The 24738-nt window shown below is 38.6% G+C and overlaps 1 protein-coding gene across 1 annotated transcript in view; it reads left to right on the top strand.

Annotated features, from left to right (window-relative positions):
- LOC146421533 (uncharacterized) overlaps positions 1–20409 on the top strand; it is a gene marked incomplete at both ends in the record, with an annotated part of 51097 nt that extends 30688 nt beyond the window's left edge. The window contains 12 exons of the mRNA XM_085047160.1: positions 1088–1141; positions 1280–1333; positions 2496–2549; positions 5064–5117; positions 5901–6008; positions 9777–9830; positions 11480–11533; positions 12911–13018; positions 14320–14373; positions 15797–15832; positions 18362–18415; positions 20269–20409. Of these exons, the coding sequence (XP_084903286.1) occupies positions 1088–1141; positions 1280–1333; positions 2496–2549; positions 5064–5117; positions 5901–6008; positions 9777–9830; positions 11480–11533; positions 12911–13018; positions 14320–14373; positions 15797–15832; positions 18362–18415; positions 20269–20409 (825 nt within the window). The remainder of the gene's footprint in view (positions 1–1087; positions 1142–1279; positions 1334–2495; positions 2550–5063; positions 5118–5900; positions 6009–9776; positions 9831–11479; positions 11534–12910; positions 13019–14319; positions 14374–15796; positions 15833–18361; positions 18416–20268) is intronic.
- Positions 20410–24738: the final 4329 nt, after the last annotated feature.

Genomic DNA, 24738 nt, shown 5'->3' with positions numbered 1-24738 from the left:
CCCCCCATTTTTCAAGATTTTTCCTGAATGTTTCCAATTTTTCCCATTTTATTTTCGCAATTTTTTCCAATTTTTCCCATTTTTCCCCATTTTCCGGAATTTTTTACCATTTTTTTCCCATTTTTTTCCCATTTTTTCCCATTTTTTTCAATTTTTCCCCCTATTTCCCCCATTTTTCCCATTATTTTCACCATTTTTCCCCCTTTTTCCCATTTTTTCCCCATTTTTCCCCATTTTTTCTGGATTTTTTTACAATTTTTCCCTATTTTTTCCGGAATTTTTTACACAATTTTCCCCATTTTTTCCCCCTTATTTTCTCTTTTTTTCCCATTTTCCCCATTTTCCCCCATTTCCTATTTTTCCCATTTTTCCCTTTTTCCCCTTTATTCCCATTTTTCCCCATTTTTCCCTCATTTTTTCCCCATTTTCCCCCATTTTAACCCATTTCTTGCCATTTTTTCCCAATTTTTTCCCTTTATTTTTCCCTTTTTTGTCATTTTTCCCCATTTTTCCCCATTATTTTCCTTTTTTCCATTTTTTGCCTTTTTCTCTCCATTTCCCCCATTTTTCCCATTATTTTTCCCATTTTTCCCATTTTTCCCATTTTCCCATTATTTCCTCCATTTCTCCCATTTCCAAATTTTTCCCCATTTTCCTCATTTTTTCCCATTTTCATATTTTCCCCATTTTTCCCCATTTTTTCCCCATTTTTCCCCATTTTTCCCCATTATTTTCCCAATTTCCCCAATTTCCCCATTTTCCCATTTTTTCCCTTTTTTCCCTTTTTCCCCATTTTTCCCCATTTTTCCCCATTTTTTCCCCATTTTTTCCATTTTTCCCATTTTTCCAATTATTTTCCCCATTTTTCCCATTTCTCCCCATTTTCCCGGATTTTCCCGGATTTCCCCATTTTTCCCCATTTCCCTCATTTTCCTGGATATTTTCCCCTTTTTTTCCCATTTTCCTGGATATTTTCCCCTTTTTTCCCCATTTTCCCATATTTTTCCCATTTTCCCCAATTTCCCCAATTTCCCATTTTTCCCATTTCTCTCAATTTTCCCAATTTTCCCATTTTTCCCCATTCCAGGGTCCAGTGGGTTTCCCGGGCGATCCCGGTCCTCCTGGCGAGGTCGGCCCCAGGGTGAGAATTCCCAAAATCCCCAAAAATCTGAATTTTCCCCCAAAAAAACTCCCAGATTTGTGCTTTTCCCGTGGAAATCTGGGAATTTCCCGGGGATTTTGGGGTAAATTCCTGGGATTTTGGGGTTTTTTTCTGCAGGGTCAGGATGGAGCCAAAGGGGAGAGAGGAGAGGATGGAGAGCCGGGAGAGACGGTGAGAGAAATTCGGGAATTTTGGGGGGAAATTCCCGGATTTTGGGAAAAAATTCCCAGATTTTGGGAATGTCATGGAAAAATTCCTGGATTTTGGGAATTTTGGGGGAGAAAATTCCTGGATTTGAGGATTTCTGGGGAAAAATTACCAGGTTTTGGGGGAAAAGTCCTGGATTTTGGGAATTTTAGGGGAAAATTCTTGGATTTTGGGAATTTTGGGGGAAATTCCCAGATTTTGGGAATTCTGGGGGGAATTGACTGGGAATTCTGGGATCCCAAATTTTGGGAATTCTGGGATCCCACTGATTGGGGATTTTGGGAATTCTGAGATCCCAAATTTTGGGTTTTTGGGAATTCTGGGCTCCCAAATTTTGGGGATTTCGGGATCCCAATGATTGGGGATTTTGGGAATTCTGGGATCCCAAATTTTGGGTTTTTGGGAATTCTGGGATCCCAAATTGTGGGAATTCTGGGATCAAATTTTGGGAATTTCTGGATCCCAAATTTTGGGAATTTTGGGAATTCTGGGATCCCAGTGATTGGGGATTTTGAGAATTCTGAAATCTCAAATTTTGGGGATTTGGGGAATTCTGGGATCCCAAATTTTGGGTTTTTGGGAATTCTGAGATCTCAAATTTTGGGTTTTTGGGAATTCTGGGCTCCCAAATTTTGGGAATTCTGGGCTCCCAAATTTTGGGTTTTTGGGAATTCTGGGCTCCCAGATTTAGGGAATTCTGAGATCCCAAATTTAGGGAATTCTGGGCTCCCAAACGTTGGGAATTTAGGGAATTCTGGGATCCCAAATTTAGGGAATTTAGGGAATTCTGAGCTCCCGAATTTTGGGAATTTAGGGAATTCTGGGATCCCAAATTTTGGGGATTTAGGGAATTCTGGACTCCCAAATTTTGGGAATTTAGGGAATTCTGGGCTCCCAAACTTTGGGGATTTTGGGAATTCTGGGATTGCACTGAGTGGGGATTTTGGGAATTTCTGGATCCCAAACTTTGGGGATTTGGGGAATTCTGGGCTCCCAAATTTTGGGAATTCTGAGCTCCCAAACTCTGGGAATTTAGGGAATTCTGGGATCCCAAACCTTGGGGATTTAGGCAATTCTGGGCTCCCAAACTTTGGGAATTTCTGCTCTGATCCCAATTTCCCCCCAGGGCTCTCCAGGTCCCACCGGTGAGAACGGAGCGCCAGGGCCCATCGGAAAAAGGGTAAATCCCTGCTTCTGACCCACTTTTCCCATTATTTTCCCCATTTTCCCATTTTCCCCATTTTTTCCCATTTTCCCCGTTATTTTCCCCATTTCTCCCATAATTTTTCCCATTTTTTTCCCCCATTTCTCCCTTTTTTCCCCATTTTTCCCATTATTTTTCCCATTATTTTCCCCATTTTCCGCATTTTTTCCCATTATTTTTCCCATTTTCCCCATTTTTCCCCATTTTCCCCCATTATTTTTCCCATTTTCCCCATTTTTTCCCCATTTTCCCATTTTTCCCATTTTTCTCCATTTCCCCCATTTTTTTTCCCATTTTTCCCATTTTCCCCATTATTTTTCCCTTTTTCCCACATTTTTTTTCTCATTTTTCCCATTTTCCCCCCATTTTTTCCATTATTTCCCCCATTTTTTCCCCATTTTCCCATTATTTTCCCATTATTTTCCCCTCATTTTTCCCATTTTTTCCCCATTTCACCATTTTCCCATTTCCCGATTTTTTCCCCATTATTTTCCCCATTTTCACCCATTTTTCCATTTTTCCCCATTTTTCCCATTTTCCCCCATTTTCCTATTATTTTCCCCATTTTTTCCCCATTTTTTCCCCATTTTCACCATTTTTCCATGATTTTCCCCATTTTTCCCAATTTCCCCATTTTCCCCATGATTTTCCCCATTTTCCCCCCATTATCTTTTCCCATTTTTTCCCATTATTTTTCCCATCAATTTCCCCATCAGTTTTCCCATTATTTCCCCATTTTCCCCAATTTCTCCAATTTCCCCATTTCTCCCCATTTACCCCATTTTTTCCCCATTATTTTCCCCATTATTTCCCCATTTTCCCATTATTTTTCCCCATTATTTTCCATATTTTCCCCACTTTCCCCATTTTCCCCCATTTCCCCATTTTTCCCATTCTTTTCCCATTTTCCCCATTTTTCCATGATTTCCCCATTTTCCCCACTATTTTTCCCTTTTTCCCACATTTTTTTCTCATTTTTTTCTCATTTTTCCCATTTTCCCCCCCCATTTTTTCCATTATTTCCCCATTTTTCCCCATTTTCCCATTATTTTCCCCTCATTTTTCCCATTTTTTCCCCATTTCCCCATTTCCCCATTTTCCCCATTATTTTCCCAATTTTCACCCATTTTCCCCCATTTTTCCCCATTTTTCCCCCATTTTTCCCATTTTTTCACCATTTTTCCCCATTTTTTCCCATTTTTCACATTATTTCCCCCATTTCTCCCCATTTTTACCCATTTTTACCCCATTTTTTCCCCATTTTTTCCCCATTATTTTCCCCATTATTTCCCCATTATTTCCCCATTATTTCCCCATTTTCCCATTATTTTCCCATTATTTTTCCCATTATTTCCCATTATTTCCCATCATTTTCCCCAATTTTCTCCAGTTTTTCCCCATTTTTCTCCCATTTTCCCCCATTTTCCCCATTTTCCCCATTTTTCCCCATTTTTCCTCATTTTTCCCCATTTTTCCCCCATTTTCCCCATTTTTCCCATTTTTTCCCCTTTTTCCCCATTATTTTCCCATTTCTTCCCCATTTTTCCCCTTTTTTCCCCATTTTTTCCCCATTTTCCCATTAATTCCCCATTTTTCCCATTTTTTCCCATTTTTTCCCATTATTTTTCCCATTATTTTTCCCATTATTTTTCCCATTATTTCCCATTATTTTCCCCAATTTTCTCCAGTTTTTCCCCATTTTCCCCATTTTTTCCCACTTTTCCCATTATCCCATTTTCCCCCATTTTCCCTTTTTTCCCCATTTTTCTCCCATTTTCCCCCCCATTTTTTTCCCATTTTTCCCATTTTTCTCCATTTCCATTTTTTCCCATTTTTCCCATTTTTCCATGATTTCATTTTCCCCATTTTTCCCTTTTTCCCCATTTTCCCATTGTTTTTCCCTTTTTCCCCCATTTTTTCTCATTTTCCCATTCCCCCATTTTTCCATTTTTCCATTTTTTCCCCATTTTCCCATTATTTTCCCCCATTTTTCCCATTTTTTCCCCATTTCCCCATTTTCCCATTTCCCCATTTTCCGCATTATTTTCCCCATTTTCACCCATTTTTCCATTTTTCCCCATTTTTCCCATTTTCCCCCATTTTCCTATTATTTTCCCCATTTTTCCCATTATTTTTCCCCATTATTTTCCCCATTTTCCCCATAATTTTTCCCATTTTCCCCATTTTTCCCATTATTTTCCCTTTTTTTGCCCATTGTTCCCATTGTTTCCCCATTTTCCCCATTTTTCCCCTTTTTCCCCTTTTTTTCCCCATTATTTTCCCATTATTTCCCCATTTTCCCATTTTTCCCCATTTTCCCCATTTTCCCCATTATTTTTCCCAATTTTCCCCCATTTTTCCCATTTTATTCCCATTATTTTTCCCCATTTTTCCCATGATTTTTCCCCATTTTCCCATTTTTCCCATTTTCCCATGATTTTTCCCTGTTTTTCCCAATTTCCCATGATTTTTCCCCATTTTTCCCCGCAGGGTCCTCCAGGCTCTCGAGGCCCTGAGGGGCGGCAGGGAGAGAAAGGAGCCAAGGTGAGTGAAAATCCCCAAAAATCCCAAAAAAACCCCAAAAATCAAAAAAATCCCCCCAAAAAACCCAAAAAAATCCCCAAAAAATCCCAGAAAATCCAAAAAATCCCCAAAAATCCCAAAAAACCCCAAAAATACCCCAAAAAATCCCCAAAAATTCCCAAAAATCAAAAAAAAATCCCCCAAAATAAAGAAAATACCCAAAAAAATTCCCAAAAATTCCCCCAAATCCCCCAATTTCCACCCAAAATTTCCCAAAATCCCCAAAATCCCCAAAAATTAAAAAAAAATCTCCCAAAAATTCCAAAAAATTCCCAAAAAATCCCCCAAAATAAAGAAAATACCCAAAAATATTCCCAAAAATTCCCCCAAATCCCCAAATTTCCACCCAAAATTCCCCCAAATCCTCCCCAAGTTCCCCAAAAATTCCCAAAATTCCCAAAAAATTCCCAAAATTCCCCAAAATCCCCAAAAAATCCCAAAAATCCCAAAATAAAAATTCCCCCCAAAAAATTCCCAAAAACCCCAAAATTCCCCAAAATTCCCAAAATCCCCAAAATTTCAAAATCCCAAAATTCCCTCAAAAAAATTCCCAAAACCCCAAATCTCCCAAAATTCCCCAAAACCCAAAAATTCCCAAAATCCCAAAATCCCCCAAAATCCCCAAAAATCCCAAAATTCCAAAACCAAAAAAATCCCAAAAAAATTCCCAAAAATCCCCAAAAATTCCCAAAAAATTCCCCAAAAATTCCCAAAAAATTCCCAAAATTCCCGAAATCCCCTCAGGGCGAGTCGGGAGCGGTTGGAGCTCCTGGGAGAACCGGAGCAGTTGGACCAGCGGGAATTCCTGGGAAAACTGGAACTGATGGAATTCGGGGATTGCCGGGAGCTGTGGTGAGCAAGGGATGGGAAATTCGGGATTTGGGGTCAGAAATTTGGGATTTGGGGCTGAAAAAATGGGATTTGGGGTGGGAAATTCGGGATTTGGAACCAAAAAAATGGGATTTGGGGCTGAAAAAATGGGATTTGGAATTGAAAATATGGGATTTGGGATGGGAAATTCGGGATTTGGGGTGGAAAAATGGGATTTGGGATTGAAAAAATGGGATTTGGGGCTGAAAATTTGGGATTTGGGGCTGAAAAATGGGATTTGAGATGGGGAATTCAGTATTTGGGGCTGAAAAAAACGGGATTTGGGGTGAAAAATTTGGGATTTGGGATCAAAAATTCGGGATTTGGGGCTGAGAAAATGGGATTTGGATTGAAAATTTGGGATTTGGGGTGGGAAAAATGGGATTGGGATGGGAAATTCTGGATTTGGGGCTGAAAAATGAGATTTGAGGCTGAAATTTGGGATTTGGGGTGGAAAAATAGGATTTGGGATGGGAAATTTGGGATTTGGGGCTGAAGAAATGGGATTGGAATCAATAATTCGGGATTTGGGGTGAAAAATTTGGGATTTGGGATTGAAAATTTGGGATTTGGGGCCAAAAAATGGGATTGTGGACTGAAAAAATGGGATTGGGATGGAAAAATTGGGATTTGGGATCAGAAATTTGGGATTTGGGATGGAAAATTTGGGATTTGGGGTCAAAAAAATGGGATTGGGATGGGAAATTTGGGATTTGAGGTGGAAAAAATGGGATTTGGGATTGAAAAATGGGATGTGGGATTGAAAAAATGGGATTTGGGATGGGAAATTTGGGATTTGGAGTCAAAAATTTGGGATTTGGGATTGAAAATTCGGGATTTGGGATCAGAGATTTGGGATTTGGGATAAGAAATTTGGGATTTGGGGCTGAAAAAATGGGATTTGGAATTGAAAAGATGGGATTTGGGATGGGAAATTCGGGATTTGGGGCTGAGAAAATGGGATTTGAGGCTGAAGAAATGGGATTGGAATCAATAATTCGGGATTTGGGGTGAAAAATTTGGGATTTGGGATTGAAAATTTGGGATTTGGGGCCAAAAAATGGGATTGTGGACTGAAAAAATGGGATTGGGATGGAAAATTTGGGATTTGGGATCAGAAATTTGGGATTTGGGATGGAAAATTTGGGATTTGGGATGGAAAATTTGGGATTTGGGGTCGAAAAAATGGGATTGGGATGGGAAATTTGGGATTTGGAGTAAAAAATTTGGGATTTGGGACTGAAATTCAGGATTTGGGATCAAAAATTTGGGATTTCGGATGGAAAATTTGGGATTTGGGATTGAAAAAATGGGATTTGGGGTGGGAAATTTGGGATTTGGGAATGAAAAGTGGGATTGGGATTGAAAATTTGGGATTTGGGATGCGAAATTCAGGATTTGGGATCAAAAATTTGGGGATTTTGGGGACAAAATTTGGGATTTGGGGTGGGAAATTCGGGATTTGGGACCAAAAATTTGGGATTTGGGATCAAAAATTTGGGATGAGAAATTTGGGATTTGGGATCAAAAATTCTGGGTTTGGGACTGAAAAAATGGGATTTGGATTGAAAATTTGGGATTTGGGGCTGAAAAAGTGGGATTTGGGATTTGGGATTGAAAATATGGGATTTGGGATGGGAAATTCGGGATTTGGGATCGAAAATTTGGGGATTTTGGGGACAAAATTTGGGATTTGGGGTTGGAAAAATGGGATTTGAGGCTGAAATTCGGGATTTGGGGTGGAAAAATGGGATTGGGATGAAAAATTTGGGATTTGAGATGGGAAATTTGGGATTTGGGGTGGGAAAAATGGGATTTTGATCAAATAAATCAGATTTGGGATGAGAAATTTGGGATTTGGGGTGGGAAAAATGGCATTGGAATTGAAAATTTGGGATTTCAGGTGAAGAAATGGGATTTGGGGTGGGAAATTCGGGATTTGGGATCAAGAAAATGGATTTGGGATGAGAAATTTGGGATTTGGGAATGAAAAATGGGATTTGGGGTGGGAAATTCGGGATTTGGATCAAAAATTTGGGATTTGGGATAGAAAAAATGGGATTGGAATCAATAATTCAGGATTTGGGGCTGAAAAAATGGAAAAATTTGGAATGGAAAATTTGGGATTTGGGATGAGAAATTCAAGATTCGGGGCTGAAAAAATGGGACTGGAATCAAAAATTTGGAATTTGGGACTGAAAATTTGGGATTTGGGATGGGAAATTCGGGATTTGGGGTGGGAAAATGGGATTTGGGGCTGAAAATTTGGGATTTGGGGCCAAAAAATGGGATTGTGGACTGAAAAAATGGGATTGGGATGGAAAAATTGGGATTTGGGATCAGAAATTTGGGATTTGCGGTCAAAAAAATGGGATTGGGATGGGAAATTTGGAATTTGAGGCGGAAAAAATGGGATTTGGGATTGAAAATATGGGATTTGGGATTGAAAAATGGGATTTGGGATCGAAAGTTTGGGATTTGGGATCAAAAATTTGAGATTTGGGGAGGGAAATTTGGGATTTGGGGTGGGAAAAATCGTATTTGGGGCTGAAATTTGGGATTTGGATCAAAAAAATGGGATTGGAATAGAAAATATGGGATTTGGGGACAAAATATGGGATTTGGGGCAGAAAAAAATGGGATTTGGATTGAAAATTTGGGATTTGGGGATGAAATTTTGGATTTGGGATGGAAAATTTGGGATTTGGAATCAAAAATTCAGGATTCGGGGCTGAAAAAATAGGATTTGTATCAAAAAATTGGGATTTGGGTGGAGAAATTTGGGATTTGGGATGGAAAAATGGGATTGGAATCAAAAATTTGGGATTTGGGATGGAAAATTTGGGATTTCAGGTGGGAAATTTGGGATTTGGATTGAAAATTTGGGATTTGGGGTGGGAAATTCAGGATTTGGGGCTGAAAAAATGGGATTTGGGATCAATAATTCAGGATTTAGTGCTGAAAAAATGGGATTGAGGATGAGAAATTCAGGATTTGGGGCTGCAAAAATTGGGATTGGGATGGAAAAATGGGATTTTGGATGAGAAATTTGGGATTTGGGATTGAAAATTTGGGATTTGGGACTGAAATTCAGGATTTGGGATGGAAAATTTGGGATTTGGGGTGGAAATTCGGGATTTGGGATGGGAAATTGGGATTTGAGGCTGAAAAAATGGGATTTGGATCAAAAATTTGGGATTTGGGATTGAAAAATGGGATTGGGATTGAAAATTTGGGATTTGGGATCAGAAATTTGGGAATGAAAAATGGTATTTTGGATGGGAAATTTGGGATTTGGGATCGAAAGTTTGGGATTTGGGATGAGAAATTTGGGAATTGGTATGGAAAATTTGGGATCTGGGGAAGAAAAATGGGATTTGGGATGGGAAATTTGGGAATTGGTATGGGAAATTGGGATTTGGGATTGAAAATTCGGGATTTGGGGTGAGAAAATTTGGGATTTAGGATGAGAAATTCAGCATTTGGGGCTGAAAAAATGGGATTGGGATGGAAAAATGGGATTTAGGATGAGAAATTTGGGATTTAGGATGGGAAATTTGGGATTCGGGGTGAGAAAAATTGGGATTTGGGATGGGAAATTCGGGATTTGGGATTGAAAAAATGGGATTGGGACCCAAAACTCTGGGATTGGGAACTGAAAATTGGGATTTCGAACCCCAAAATCTGGGATTGGGACCCAAAAATTTTGGGATTGGGGTGGAAATTTTGGGATTTTCCGTCTGTTTTTAGGGAGAACAAGGAAAACCTGGAAAACCAGGTCAGGCTGGACCTCCTGGCCCTGTGGTGAGTGAGAAATCCCAAAAATCTGATCCCAAAAAATTCGGGAATCCTGAAAAATTGGGAGTCAAAAATTGGGAATCCTGAAAAATTGGGAGTCAAAAAAATGGGGATTTATAAAAAAAGGATTCTGAGAAATGGGGATTTAAAAAAATGGGATTTTTTTTTTAAAAAAGGGAATAAAAAAAGGGGAATCCGAAAAATTGGAATCCCAAAAAAATCAGGGATTGAGGAAAAAAGGGATCCCAAAAAAAAAAAAAAAAGGGAATCGTGAAAGATGGGAATCCCCAAAAAAATGGGATTAAAAAAAGGAGATTTTTTAAAATTGGGATCCCCAAAAAAAAAAATCCCAAAAAAATGGGAATCCTAAAAAAATGGATCCGAAAAGTGGGAATCCTAAAAATGGGGATCCCAAAAAAAAAAATTTGGGATCCCAAAAACAAAAATTTGGGATCCCAAAACCAAAAAAAGCAACCCCAAAAAAATGGGAATCCCAAAAAAAAAAGGTGATACTGGAAAATGAGGGATCCCAAAAAATGGAATAAAAAGGAAAAAAAAAAAAAAAAGATCCTAAAAAATAGGGGGGAAAAAAGGGGGAAATCCAAAAAAATTGGGATCCTAAAAACTGAGAATCTCAAAAAAAAGAGAATCCCAAAAAATGGGATTTAAAAAAAAAAAGGATCAAAAAATGGGAATCCCAAAAAAAGGGGAATCCCCAAAAAAAGGGGAATCCCCAAAAAAAGGGGAATCCCCAAAAAAATGGGAATCCCAAAAAATTGTGATCCCAGAAAATGAGGGATCCCAAAAAATGGGATAAAAAAAAAAAAAATCCCAAAAAATGGGAATCCCGAAAATTGGCAATCCCAAAAAAATGGGAATCCCAAAAAACTGGGATCCCAGAAAATGGAATAAAAAGGAAAAAAAAAAATAAAGGATCCCAAAAAAAAGGGGATAAAAAAAATTGGGATCCTAAAAAATTGGGATCCCAAAAATGAGAATCCCAAAAAAAAGAGAATTCCAAAAAATGGGATTTAAAAAAAAAAAGGATCAAAAAAATGGGAATCCCAAAAAAAGGGGAATCCCAAAAAAATGATGATCCCACAAAATTAGGAATCCCCAAAAAATGGGATAAAAAAAATCCCAAAAACCTGGGAATCCTGAACATTGGGAATCCCAAAAAAAAAAAAAGAATCCCAAAAGTGGTGATCCTGGAAAAATGAGGAATCCCAAAAAATGGGATTAAAAGCAAAAAAAAAAAAATCCAAAAAATGGGAATACCGAAAATTGGGAATCCCAAAAAAAATGGGAATCCCAAAAAACTGGGATCCCAGAAAATGAGATAAAAAGGAAAAAAAAAAAAACCAAGGATCCCCAAGAAAGGAATTTAAAAAAGGGGAATCCTAAAAAATTGGGATCCCAAAAAAAAGGACCCCAAAAAAGAGAATCCCAAAAAAAAAAAAAAAGAGAATCCCAAAAAAGGGGAATTCCAAAAAAATGGGATTAAAAAAAAAAATTATCAAAAAAATGGGAATCCCAAAAAACTGTGATCCTGGAAAATGAGGAATCCCAAAAAATGGGAATCCCGAAAATTGGGAATCCCAAAAAAACAAGAATCCCAAATTTTGGGATCCCAAATTTCTTCCCGAACTCCTCAGGGACCTCCAGGAATTCCAGGGCTGAAGGGAGACTCGGGAGCCAAGGGGGAGAAGGTGAGTCGGGATGGGAATTCCCGAAATTCCCACGGAATTCCCAAAATTCCACCGGGAATTCCCAAAATTCCACCGGGAATTCCCAAAATTTCACCCAGAATTCCCAAAATTCTGACAAAATTCCCACAGAATTCCCAAAATTTCACCCAGAATTCCCAAAATTTCATGGGGAATTTTAAAAACTCCCTCTGGGAATTCCCAAAAATCCCCATGGAATTCCCTAAATTCCCACAGAATTCCCAAAATCCTGACAGAATTCCCAAAATTCCATGGGGAATAAAAAAAATTCCCTCTGGGAATTCCCAAAAATTCCCTCGGGAATTCCCGAAATCCTGATGGAATTGCCAAAATTCCCTCTGGGAATTCCCAAAATTCTGACGAAATTCCACCCAGAATTCCCAAAGTCCTGACGGAATTCCCAAAATTCCCTCTGGGAATTCCCAAAATTCTGCTGGAATTCCCAAAATTCCGACAAAATTCCCTCAGGAATTCCCAAAATCCTGATGGAATTCCCAAAATTCTGACAGAATTCCCAAAATTTCACTGGGATTTCCCAAAATTCCACTGGGAATTTTAAAAATTCCACCTGGAATTCCCAAAATCCCCTTTTCGGCCCCCAAATTCCCGTTTTCCCCATTTCCCCCCTTTTTTCCCATTTTTCCCCAAATCCCATTTTTCCCCATTTACCTCCACATCCCATTTCCCCATTTTTTCACAATTTTCCCCATTTTTCCCAATTTCCCCATTTTCTCCCATTTTCCCCAATTCCCCAATTTCCCCATTTTTCCCATATTTTTCCCATTTTCCAATTTTCCCCCCAAATCCCATTTTCCCCAATTTCCCCAATTTTTCCCCATCTTCCCCATCTTTCCCATCTTTCCCATTTTCCCCTTTTTTCCCCAATTTTTCCAATTTCCCCATTTTTCCCATTTTCCCCCATTTTCCCATTTTCCCCCATTTTTCCCCATTTTCCCAATTTTTCCAATTTCCCCAATTTTCCCCATTTTTCCCCCAAAATCCCCATTTCCCCATTTTTCCCATTTTCCCCATTTTTCCCCATTTTCCCCATTTTCCCCATTTTCCCCATTTTCCCATTTTCTCCCATTTTTCCCAATTTCCTCATTTTTCCCCATTTTTCCCCCAAAATCCCCTTTTCCCCATTTTTCCCATTTTTCCCAATTTCCTCATTTTTCCCCAATTTTCCCATTTTCCCATTTTCCCCCATTTTCCCCAATTTTCCCTAATTTTCCCATTTTTCCCCATTTTCCCCCATTTTCCCCATTTCCCCATTTTCCCATTTTCCCCATTTTCCCCATTTTTCCCCATTTTTTCCCATTTTTCCCCATTTTTCCCAATTTTCCCCCATTTTCCCCCCAGGGCCACCCCGGGCTCATTGGGCTGATTGGACCTCCTGGGGAGCAAGGGGACAAAGGGGACAGAGGGAGACCTGGAATTCCCGGAAAAACCGGGAACAAGGGAGAGACGGTGAGAAATTGGGGAGAAAAAATGGGATTTTGGGAAAAAAACCTAAAAAAATGGGATTTTGGGGAAAAAACCTAAAAAAATGGGATTTTTGGGAGGAAAAATGGGATTTTTGGGGACAAAGGGGACAGAGGGAGACCTGGAATTCCTGGAAAAACCGGGAACAAGGGAGAGACGGTGAGCAGTTGGGGAGAAAAAGTGGGATTTTGGGAAAAAAGTTTTTAAAATTATGTATTTTGGGGGAAAATCCTCAAAAAAAAGGGATTTTGGGGAGAAAAAATGGCAAAAAATAGGGATTTGGGAGGAAAAAATCACAAAAAAAGCAAAGAGAGTTTTTTTGGAAAATGGGATTTGTGGGGAAAAAATGGGATTTTGGGAAAAAAACCAAAAAAATGGGATTTGGGGGAGGAAAATGGTATTTTGGGTGGGAAAAAAATTAAATTTTGGGGAAAAAATTGGAATTTGGGGGGAAAAAATCGCAGAGAAATTAGGTTTTGAGAGGAAAAAAATGGGTTTGGGGAGAAAAAAATCACCCAAAAAATGGGATTTGGGGGAAAAATATTCTAAAAAATTGGGATTTTGGGTTGGAAAATGGGATTTGGGGGAATTTGGGGGAAAAATGGGATTTTTGGGGAAAAAAATCCTCCCAAAAAATGGGATTTTGGAGGGAAAAAAATCCCAGAGAAATTGGGATTTGGGGGAAAAAATGGGATTTGGGGAAATAAAGGGGATTTGGGGGAAAAAATCCTCAAAAAATGGGATTTTGGGGAGAAAAATCCTAAAAAAAAATGGGATTTGGGGTTGGAAAATGGGAATTTTGGGGGAAATTTGTGGGGAAAAATGGGATTTTTGGGGAAAAAATGGAATTTTTTGGGGAAAAAAATGGGATTTGGGGTGGGAAAAATGGGATTTTGGGGGGAAAAATCCTAAAAAAAATGGGATTTGGGGTGGGGAAAATGGGAATTTGGGGGAATTTGTGGGGAAAAATGGGATTTTTGGGGAAAATGGGATTTGGGGGAAAATAAGGGATTTTTTGGGGAAAAATGGGACTTTTGGGGGGAAAAATGGGATTTGGGGTGGGAAAAACAGGATTTTGGGGGAATTTGTGGGGAAAAAAAGGGATTTTTGGGGAAAAAAATTGGGATTTCAGGTGGGAAAAATGGGATTTTTTTGGGAAAAAATGGGATTTGGGGTGGGAAAAATGGGATTTTTTGGGGGAAAAAGGGCTTTTGGGTGGATTTTTGGGGATTTTGGGGAAATTGGGGATTTTTGGGATGTGAAATTCCATGAATTTTTCTCTCCAGGGAATTCCTGGAGCTGCAGGACCTTTGGGACCTTCGGGACCTCCTGGGCTGCCTGTGAGTCACCAAAAAACCCCAAAAATTCCCAAAAAAATTCCCAAAATTCCCACAAAAAATTCCCAAAAAATTCCCAAAATCCTCCTCCCCAAATTCCCTCCCCACATTCCCAAATCCCCCTTGTGAAATTCCCCAAAATTCCCCAATTTTCTCTCCCCAAATCCCCAAAATTCCCCAAATTCCCTCAAGTTTCCCAATTCCCCAATTTTTCTTCCTCACAAATCCCCAAATTCCCCAAATAAATCCCCAAATTCCTCCCAAAAATCCCCAAATTCCTCCCAAAATCCCCCAAATTTCCTCCCCAAATACCAAAACCTCCAAATTCCCAAATCCCCAAACTCCCCAAATCCCCCAAATGCCCAAATTCCTCCCAAAATCCTTTCAATCCCCAAATTCCCCCAAATTCACCAAATTTCCCCAGAAATTCCCAAATCCCCCAAATTTCCCAAATCCCCAAAATTTCTCCCCCTCCCCATACTCCCCAAATTCCCCGAAATCCTCCAAAATTCCCCCAATCCCCAAAATCCCCAAATTCCTCCCAAAATCCTTTCAATCCCCAAATTTCCCCAAATTTCCCCAAATCCCCAAATTCCTCCAAATCCCCAAATTCCTCTGAAATTCCCCAAATCCCCAAATTCCCCAAAATGCCCCAAATTTCCTCCCCAAATACCAAAATCTCCAAATTCCCAAATTCTCCATATTCCCAAATTCCCCAAAATCCCCAAATTCCTCCCAAAATCCTTCCAATCCCTAAATTCCCCAAATCCCCAATTACCCAAAATTCCCAAATCCCCCAAATTCCTCCCCCTCCCAAAATTCCCCAAATCCCCAAATTCCTCCCAAAATCCTTTCAATCCCCAAATTCCCAAAATTCCCCAAACTTCCAACTTCCTCCCCAATCCCCCAAAATTCACCAAATTCCCCCAGAAATTACCAAATCCCCCAAATTTCTCCCCCCCATAGTCCCCAAATTCCCCAAAATTCACCAAATGCCCAAAATCCCCAAAAATCCCCAAATTTCCCAAAATCCTTTAAATCCCCAAATTCCCTCAATTCCCCAAATCCCAAAATCCCCAAATTCCCCAAATCCCCAGCTTCTTCCCCAATTCCCAAATTCCCTCCCCAAATTCCCCAAAAATTCCCAAAATTCCCAAATCCCCCAAATCCCTCCCCAAATTCCCCAAATTCCTTTCAATCCCCAAATTCCCCAAAATCCCCAAATTCCTCCCAAAATCCTTTCCATCCCCAAATTCCCCAGATTCTCTCCCCAAATCCCCAAAACCCCCAAAATCCCCAAAATCCCCAAAATCCCCCAAAATTCCCCAAATTCCCAAATCCCCAAACTCCCCAATTTCCCCAAATTCTCTCCCCAAATTCCCCCAAAATTCCCAAAATCCCCAAATTTCTCCATTTTTCCCCTCAGGGTCCTGCAGGACCTAAAGGAGCCAAAGGAGCCATGGTGAGAAAATACCCAAAATCACCCCAAAAATATCCCAAAAAATACCCAAAAAATATCCCCAAAAATCCCAAAAAATATCCCAAAATATACTCCAAAAATATGCCAAAAACACCCCAAAAATACCCCAAAAATACCAAAAAATATACCCCAAAAATAGCCCAAGAACACCTCAAAAAGTATCTCGAAATATACCCCAAAATACCCAAAAAATATTCCAAAAATACCACAAAAATATCCAAAAAATATCCCATAAATTACCCCAAAATATACCCAAAAATATCCCAAAATACCCCAAAAAATATCCCAAAAAATCCCAAAAAATATCCCAAAAAACATCCCAAAATATACTCCAAAAATATCCCAAAATACCCCAAAAATATTCAAAAAATACCTCAAATATATCCCCAAAAAATTCCAAAAATATCCCAAAAAATATCCCAAAAAATATCCCCAAAAATACCCCCAAAATACCCCAAAAAAATCTCAGAATATCCCAAATATACCCCAAAATATACTCCAAAAATATTCCAAAAATATTCCAAAAATAACCCAAAAATATCCCATAAATTACCCCAAAATATACCAAAAAATATCCAAAAAATATCCCAAAAAATATCCCAAAAAATCCCAAAAAAAATCCCAAAAAATATCCCATAAGTTACTCCAAAATATCCCCAAAAATATCCCAAAAAATTAAAAAAAAAATCACAAAATATACCCCAAAAATATCCCAAAATATGCCCCAAAATACCCCAAAAATACCCCAAATATATCCCAAAAAAATTCCAAAAAAATTCCAAAAATGCCCCAAAAAATCCAAAAAAATACCCCAAAATATACCTCAAAAACTCCTAAAAATGCCCCAAAAATATCCCAAAATATACCTCAAAAATATCCCAAAAAAATCCCAAAAATACCCTAAAAACACCCCAAAGGGGCCGTGGTGAGAAAATACCCCAAATTACCCCAAATATACCCAAAAAATATTCCCAAAATACCTAAAAATACCCCCAAAAAAATCCCAAAATACCCCAAAATATCCCTCAAAAGTAGCCCAAAAATAACCCAAAAATATTCCAAAATACCCCAAAATATACCCAAAAATATCCCAAAAATACCACAAAAATATCCCAAAAATACACCAAAAATAAACCTGAAACATCCCAAAAAATATCCCAAAAATACCCCAAAAATACCCTCAAAAATACCCCAAAACCAGCCCAAAAATGCACTAAAAATACCCCAAAAATTCCCCAAAAACCCACCAAAAATAATGGAAAAACACCCAAAAATATTCCAAAAAATACACTAAAAAGTCCCAAAAATACCCCAAAAACATCCCAAAAAATAATGGAAAAATACCCCAAAAAATAATGGAAAAACACCAAAAAATACCCTCAAACCACCCAAAAATTACCCAAAAACTACCCCAAAAATACCCCAAAAAACACCCAAAAAAAAAAGGAAAAACACCCAAAAATACACCAAAAAATACACCAAAAAACCTCAAAATATCCCAAATACACCCCAAAAATATCCCAAAAACTCCCAAAAAATACTCCAAAACCATCCCAAAAATACCCAAAAAATACTCCAAAAAATAATGGAAAAACACCCAAAAATACCCCAAAACCACCTCAAAAAAATACCCCAAATTCCCCCTAAATTCCCCCAAATTCCCTACATTTCCCCCAAAAATGCCCCAAATTTCCCCCAAAAATTCCCTAAATTTGCCCCAAAAATCCCCTAAATTTGCCCCAAATTCCCTAAATTTCAAAAAAATTCCCTAAATTTCCCCCAATAATTCCCTACAATTCCCAAAAAAATTCCCTAAATTTCCCCCAAAAATTCCCAAAATTTCCCAAATCCCAAAATTCCCCTAAATTTCCAAATTCCCCAAATTTCCCCAAAAAATTCCCTAAATTCCCCCAAAAATCCCCTAAATTTGCCCCAAATTCCCCTAAATTTCCCCAAAAATTCCCTAAATTCAAAAAAAATTCCTTAAATTTGCCCCAAAAATTCCCTAAATTTCCAAAAAAATTCCCTAAATTTCCAAAAAAATTCCCTAAATTCCCCCAAAAATTCCCTAAATTTGCCCCAAAAATCCCCTAAATTTGCCCCAAATTCCCCTAAATTTCAAAAAAATTCCCTAAATTTCCCCCAATAATTCCCTACAATTCCCAAAAAAATTCCCCAAATTTCCCCAAAAAATTCCCTAAATTTCAAATTCCCTAAATTTCCCCAAAAATTCTCTAAATTTCAAAAATTCCCTATTTGCCCCAAAATCTCTAAAATTCCCCCAATAATTCCCAAATTTCCCCAAAATTCCCTAAATTAAAACAAAATTCCTTAAATTTGCCCCAAAAATTCCCTAAATTCCAAAAAAAATTCCTTAAATTGGCCCAAAAATTCCCTAAATTTGCCCCAAAAATTCCCCAAATTTCCCCCAAAAAATTCCCCTAAATTTCCCCCAATAATTTCCTAAATTTGCCCCAAAAATTCCCTAAATTTCCCCAAATTTCTCTGCAGGGCCAAGCAGGACCCAAAGGGCAACGAGGACCTCCTGGACCTCCTGGGCATCCTGTGAGATTTGGGATTTGGGGAATTTTGGGGAATTTTGGGGGATTTGGGGGATGGAAAATGGGATTTTGGGGGGAATTTGGGGGAAATTTGAAGGATTTTGGGGATTTTTGGGGAATTTTGGGGAATTTGGGATCTGAGGGAAAAGTGGGAATTTTGGGGAATTTTGGGGAATTTTGGGGAATTTTGGGGATCTTGAGGGGGATTTTGGGGAATTTGGGGAATTTTGGGGAATTTGAGGAAGGAATTTTGGGAGTTTTGAGGGAATTTTGGGGATTTTGGGGATTTTGGGGATTTTGGGAATTTGGGAATTTTGGGGTATTTTGGGGAATTTGGGGGAATTTTGGGGAATTTGGGGGAATTTGGGATTTTGGGGAATTTGGGGAATTTAGGGAATTTGGGGAATTTGGGATTTTTGAGGATTTTGGGGAATTTGGGGGATTTTGGGAAGTTTTGGGGAATTTTGGATTTTGGATGTTTTGGTGTTTTTGGGGGAATTTGAGGAATTTGGGATTTTGGGAGTTTTGGGGGAATTTGGGGATTTTGGGAGTATTTGGGATGGAAAATGGGATTTGGGGAATTTAGGGAGGAAGTTGGAGGAATTTTGGGGAATTTGGGGGAATTTGGGGATTTGAGAGATTTTGGGGAAATTTGGGGGAATTTAGGTGGAATTTGGAAGAATTTGGGGGAATTTGGGGGAATTTGGGATTTTTGGGGAATTTGGGATGGAAAATGGGATTTGGGGGATGGAAAAAGGATTTGGGGAGAATTTTGGGGGAAAAAAAAGGGATTTGGTGGCTCAGCGGGGAAATTTGGGGTGAATTTTGGGAGGAAAAATGGGATTTGGGGTGAATTTTGGGAGAAAAAATTGGATTTTGGGTGAATTTTGGGAGAAAAAATTGGATTTTGGGTGAATTTTGGGGGGAAAAATGGGATTTGGGGTGAATTTTGGGAGGAAAAATTGGATTTTGGGGTGAATTTTGGGAGGGGAAAGTGGATTTTGGGGTGAATTTGGGGGATTTTAGGGAGGTTTTGGGGATTCCAGGTAGGATTTTGGGGTTTTCCAGGGGAATTTTGGGGATTCTGGGTTGGATTTTGGGGGAATTTGGGGAATTTCAGGTGGGATTTTGGGGATTCTGGGTGGATTTTGGGGATTCCAGGTGGGATTTTGGGGTTTTCCAGCTGAATTTCAGGAATTCTGGGTTGGATTTTGGGACAATTTTGGGGATTCTGGGTGGATTTTGGGATTCCAAGTGGGATTTTGGGGGAATTTTGGGATTTCCCATCAGAATTTTGGGATTTCCCGTCGGAATTTTGGATTTTCCCATCAGAATTTTGGGATTTCCCATTGGAATTTTGGGATTTCCCGTCAGAATTCTGGGATTTCCCATCAGAATTTTGGGATTTCCCGTCGGAATTTTGGGATTTCCCATCAGAATTTTGGGATTTCCCGTCGGAATTCTGGGATTTCCCATCAGAATTTTGGGATTTCCCGTTGGAATTTTGGGATTTCCAGTCAGAATTTTGGGTTATTCCATCAGAATTTTAGGATTTCCCATTGGAATTTTGGAATTTCTCATCAGAATTTTGGGATTTCCCATCGGAATTTTGGGATTTCCAGTTGGAATTTTTGGATTTTCCATCAGAATTCTGGGATTTCCCATCAGAATTTTGGGATTTTCCATCGGAATTTTGGGATTTCCTGTTGGAATTTTGGGATTTCCTGTTGGAATTCTGGGATTTCTATTGGAATTCTGGGATTTCCCATCAGAATTTTGGGATTTCCCGTCGGAATTTTGGGATTTCCCGTCGGAATTTTGGGATTTTCCACCCCAATCCCACAATTCCCCCCGCAGGGTCCTCCCGGTGACGTCATCCAACCTCTGCCTCTCCAAATTCCCAAAAAATCCAAACGATCCCTCGACGGGAAATCCGGGAATCGACGGGAATTCGGAGATCAGAAATTTGGGAATCGACGGGAATTCGGAGATCAGGAATTCGGGAATCGTCGGGAATTCCAGGATCAGAAATTCGGGAATCTTGGAGAATTCCAGGACAAGAAATTCAGGAATCTTGAGGAATTCGGAGACGAAAAATTTGGGAATCATGAAGAATTCCAGGATCAAGAATTCGGGAATCACAAGGAATTCGGAGACGAAAAATTCAGGAATCATCCGGAATTTGAAGATCAGAAATTTAGGAATTCTCGGGAATTCCAGGCTGAGGATTTCGGGAATCATCAGGAATTCGAGGATGAGAAATTCAGGAATTCCCAGGAATTCCAGGATGAAAAATTCGGGAATTCCCGGCAATTTGAGGCTCAGAAATTCGGGAATTCCCGGGAATTCCAGGATGAAAAATTTGGGAATTCTGAAGAATTTGAGGCTGAGAAATTTGGGAATTCCCAGGAATTTCGGGATCGCTCCCAGGCTCTCCTTGGCTCCCTGAATTCCCTAAAATCCGAGGTGGAGCAGCTCCGGAACCCGCCGGGAAGTCGGGAATTCCCTGCCAGGACCTGCCAGGACCTGCACCTCGCCCACCCCGAGCTGCCCGACGGTCTGTGGGGTTTTAGGGGATTTTGGGGAATTTTGGGGGGGTTTTGGGATTTTGGGGAATTTTTGGCAATTTTTGAGGATTTTTTGAGGATTTTTGGGATTTTTTGGGGGATTTTTTAGGATTTTTTTCGAGAATTTTTGGGATTTTTTAAAAATTTTTTTTTGAATTTTTGGGATTTTTTCGGATTTTTTGGGATTTTTTTTTACTTTTGGGGATTTTTTTGGGAATTGTTGGGGGAATTTTTCGGATTTTTTTGGGAGAATTTTTGGGGATTTTTTGGGGATTTTTTGGGATTTTTTTTGGAATTTTTGAGATTTTTGGGGGAAAAATTTGGGATTTTTTGGTTTTTAAAAATTTTTTGGGGGATTTTTGGGATTTTTTGGGATTTTTAAAAAATTCCTTGGATTTTTGGGGAATTTTTGGCATTTTTGGGGGATTTTGGGGGATTTTTGGGGGATTTTGGGGATTTTGGGGATTTTTGGGGATTTTTTTTTTTTTTTAGATTTTTTTCGGAATTTTTGGGATTTTTTTGGGGTTTTTTAGATTTTTTCAGGAATTTTTGGGATTTTGGAGTTTTTTAGGATTTTTGGGGGAATTTTTGGGATTTTTGGGGGATTTTTTGGGATTTTTTGGGGATTTCTTGGAATTTTTGGGATTTTTTTGGGTTTTTTTTATTTTTGGGGATTTTTTGGGAATTGGGGGAAATTTTGGGATTTTTTTGGATTTTTTGGGAGAATTTTTGGGGATTTTTTTTGGGATGTTTTGGGATTTTTTTTTCAGGAATTTTTGGGATTTTTTGGGGGATTTTTTTTTTTTTTGGTTTGTTTGTTTTTTGGTTTTAGATTTTTTGGGAATTTTTGGGCTGATTTTGGGTTTTTTCCAGGTGACTATTGGACTGATCCCAACCAGGAATTCTTTCTGGGATTTTTCAGGAATTTTTCAGGATTTTTTGGGAATTTTTTGGCTAAAATTTGTTATTTTCCAGGTGACTATTGGATCGATCCCAACCAGGGTTGCTCCAGAGATTCTTTAGGGGATTTTTTTGGGGATTTTTCAGGTTTTTTCAGGATTTTTTGGGATTTTTCAATAATTTTTGGTCTTTTCCAGGTGACTATTGGATCGATCCCAACCAGGGTTGCTCCAGAGATTCTTTAGGGGATTTTTTCAGGATTTTTGGGTTTTTTTGGGTTAAAATTTGGTTTTTTCCAGGATTTTTCAGGATTTTTTTTTGGATTTTCAGGATTTTTTGTTATTTTCCAGGTGACTATTGGATCGATCCCAACCAGGGCTGTTCCAGAGATTCTTTAGGGGATTTTTTCAGGATTTTTGGGAAATTTTTTGGGATTTTTTGGGAATTTTTGGGCTAAAATTTGGTATTTTCCAGGTGACTATTGGATTGATCCCAACCAGGGTTGCTCCAGAGATTCTTTAGGGGATTTTTTTGGGGATTTTTCAGGATTTTTTCAGGATTTTTTGGGATTTTTCAATAATTTTTGTTATTTTCCAGGTGACTACTGGATCGATCCCAACCAGGGTTGCTCCAGAGATTCTTTATGGGATTTTTTCGGGATTTTTGGGTTTTTTCAGGAATTCTTTCTGGGATTTTTTCAGAAATTTTGGGGGTTTTTTGGCTGAAATTTGTTATTTTCCAGGTTCCTATTGGATCGATCCCAACCAGAGATTCTTTATGGGATTTTTTCAGGATTTTTGGGAAATTTTTTGGGATTTTTTGGGGAATTTTTTTTTAATTTTTTGGCTGAAATTTGGTATTTTCCAGGTGACTATTGGATCGATCCCAACCAGGGTTGCTCCAGAGATTCTTTAGGGGATTTTTTTCGGGATTTTTGGGTTTTTTTGGGTTAAAATTTGGTTTTTTCCAGGATTTTTCAGGATTTTTTTTTGGATTTTCAGGATTTTTTGTTATTTTCCAGGTGACTACTGGATCGATCCCAACCAGGGCTGTTCCAGAGATTCTTTAGGGGATTTTTTCAGGATTTTTGGGAAATTTTTTGGGATTTTTTGGGGAATTTTTTTTAAATTTTTGGGCTAAAATTTGGTATTTTCCAGGTGACTATTGGATTGATCCCAACCAGGGTTGCTCCAGAGATTCTTTAGGGGATTTTTTGGGGATTTTTCAGGTTTTTTCAGGATTTTTTGGGATTTTTCAATAATTTTTTGTGTTTTCCAGGTGACTATTGGATCGATCCCAACCAGGGTTGCTCCAGAGATTCTTTCCAAGTTTTCTGCAATTTCACAGCCGGAGGAGAGAGCTGCATCTTCCCCGACATCCCACAGGTCTGAAATTCCCTAAATTTAACCCAAAATTCACCCAAAGTTCCTCCAAAAATTCCAAAAAATTCCCCCGAAATTTCCCTGAAATTCCTAAAAAAATTCCCCTGAAATTCTCCCCTAAAATTCTCCCAAAATTCCCTGGAATTCCTCAAAAAATTCCCCCCAAAATTCCTCAAAAAATTCCCCCAAAATTTCCCTAAAATTCTCCCAAAATTCCCTGGAATTCCTAAAAAAATTCCCCCAAAATTTCCCTAAAATTCTCCCACAAAATTCCCCTAAAATTCTCCCAAAATTCCCACAAAATTCCCTGGAATTTCTCAAAAAATTCCCCCCAAATTGTCCCAAAATTCCCACAAAATTCCCAAAAAAATTCTTACAAAATTCCCACAAAATTCCTCAAAAAATTTCCCCCAAATTCTCCCAAAATTCCCCCAAAATTCCTTGAAAAATTCCCCCAAAATTATCCCAAAATTCCTCTGAAATTTCCCTAAAATTTCTCAAAAAATTCTCCCAAAAATTCTCCCAAATTCCCACAAAATTCCTACAAAATTCCCACAAAATTCCCACAAAATGCCTCCAAAATTCCCCCAGAATTCCCAAAATTTACCCCAAAATTCTCACCAAATTCTCCTGAAATTCCCCAAAAATTCCCACAAAATTCCTCCAAAAATTCCCCCAAAATTGCCCTGAAATTCCTAAAAAAATTCCCAGAAAATTCCCCAAAAATTCTCCCAAAATCCCTAAAAAAATCCCCTGAAATTCCCCCAAAAATCCTCCAAAAATTCCCCCTAAATTCCCACAAAATTCCTACAAAAATTCCCTCAAAATTCCTCTGAAATGTCCCCAAAATTCCTAAAATAATTCTCACAAAAATTCTCCCAAATTCCCCCAAAATTCCCACAAAATTTCTCAAAAAAATCCCCCAAAATTTCCCTAAAATTCTCCCCCAAAAGTCCCACAAAATTCCTCCGAAAATTCCAAAAAAAGTCCTACAAAATTCCCTGGAATTCCTAAAAAAGTTCCCCCAAAATTGGTCCCAAATTACCCCAAAATTCCTCAAAAAATTCTCCCAAAATTCCCACAAAATTCCCCTGAAATACCTCCAAAAATTCCTACAAAATTCCCCTGAAATTCCTAAAATATTTCCCGCAAAATTCTCCCAAAATTCCCACAAAATTCCTCAAAAAATTCCCTCAAAATTCCTCTGAAATTAAAAAAAAAATCCCCCAAAATTTCCCTAAAATTCCCCCAAAATTCCTAAAAAAATTCCCCCAAAATTCCTAAAAAAATTCTCACAAAATTCCCACAAAAGTCCTCAAAAAAATTCCCCCAAATTCTCCCAAAATTCCCCAAAATTCCTTGAAAAATTCCCCCAAAATTCCCCCAAAAATTCCTCCAAAACTCCCACAAAATTCCTCCAAAACTCCCACAAAATTCCTCAAAAAATTACCCCAAAATTCCTCGGAAATTCTCCCAAA

Source organism: Lichenostomus cassidix, unplaced genomic scaffold (genome assembly GCF_008360975.1).
Source record: "Lichenostomus cassidix isolate B80296 unplaced genomic scaffold, HeHo_3.0 HiC_scaffold_33, whole genome shotgun sequence".
NCBI lineage: Eukaryota > Metazoa > Chordata > Aves > Passeriformes > Meliphagidae > Lichenostomus > Lichenostomus cassidix.
This window is presented reverse-complemented; position numbering and strand designations above follow the sequence as displayed.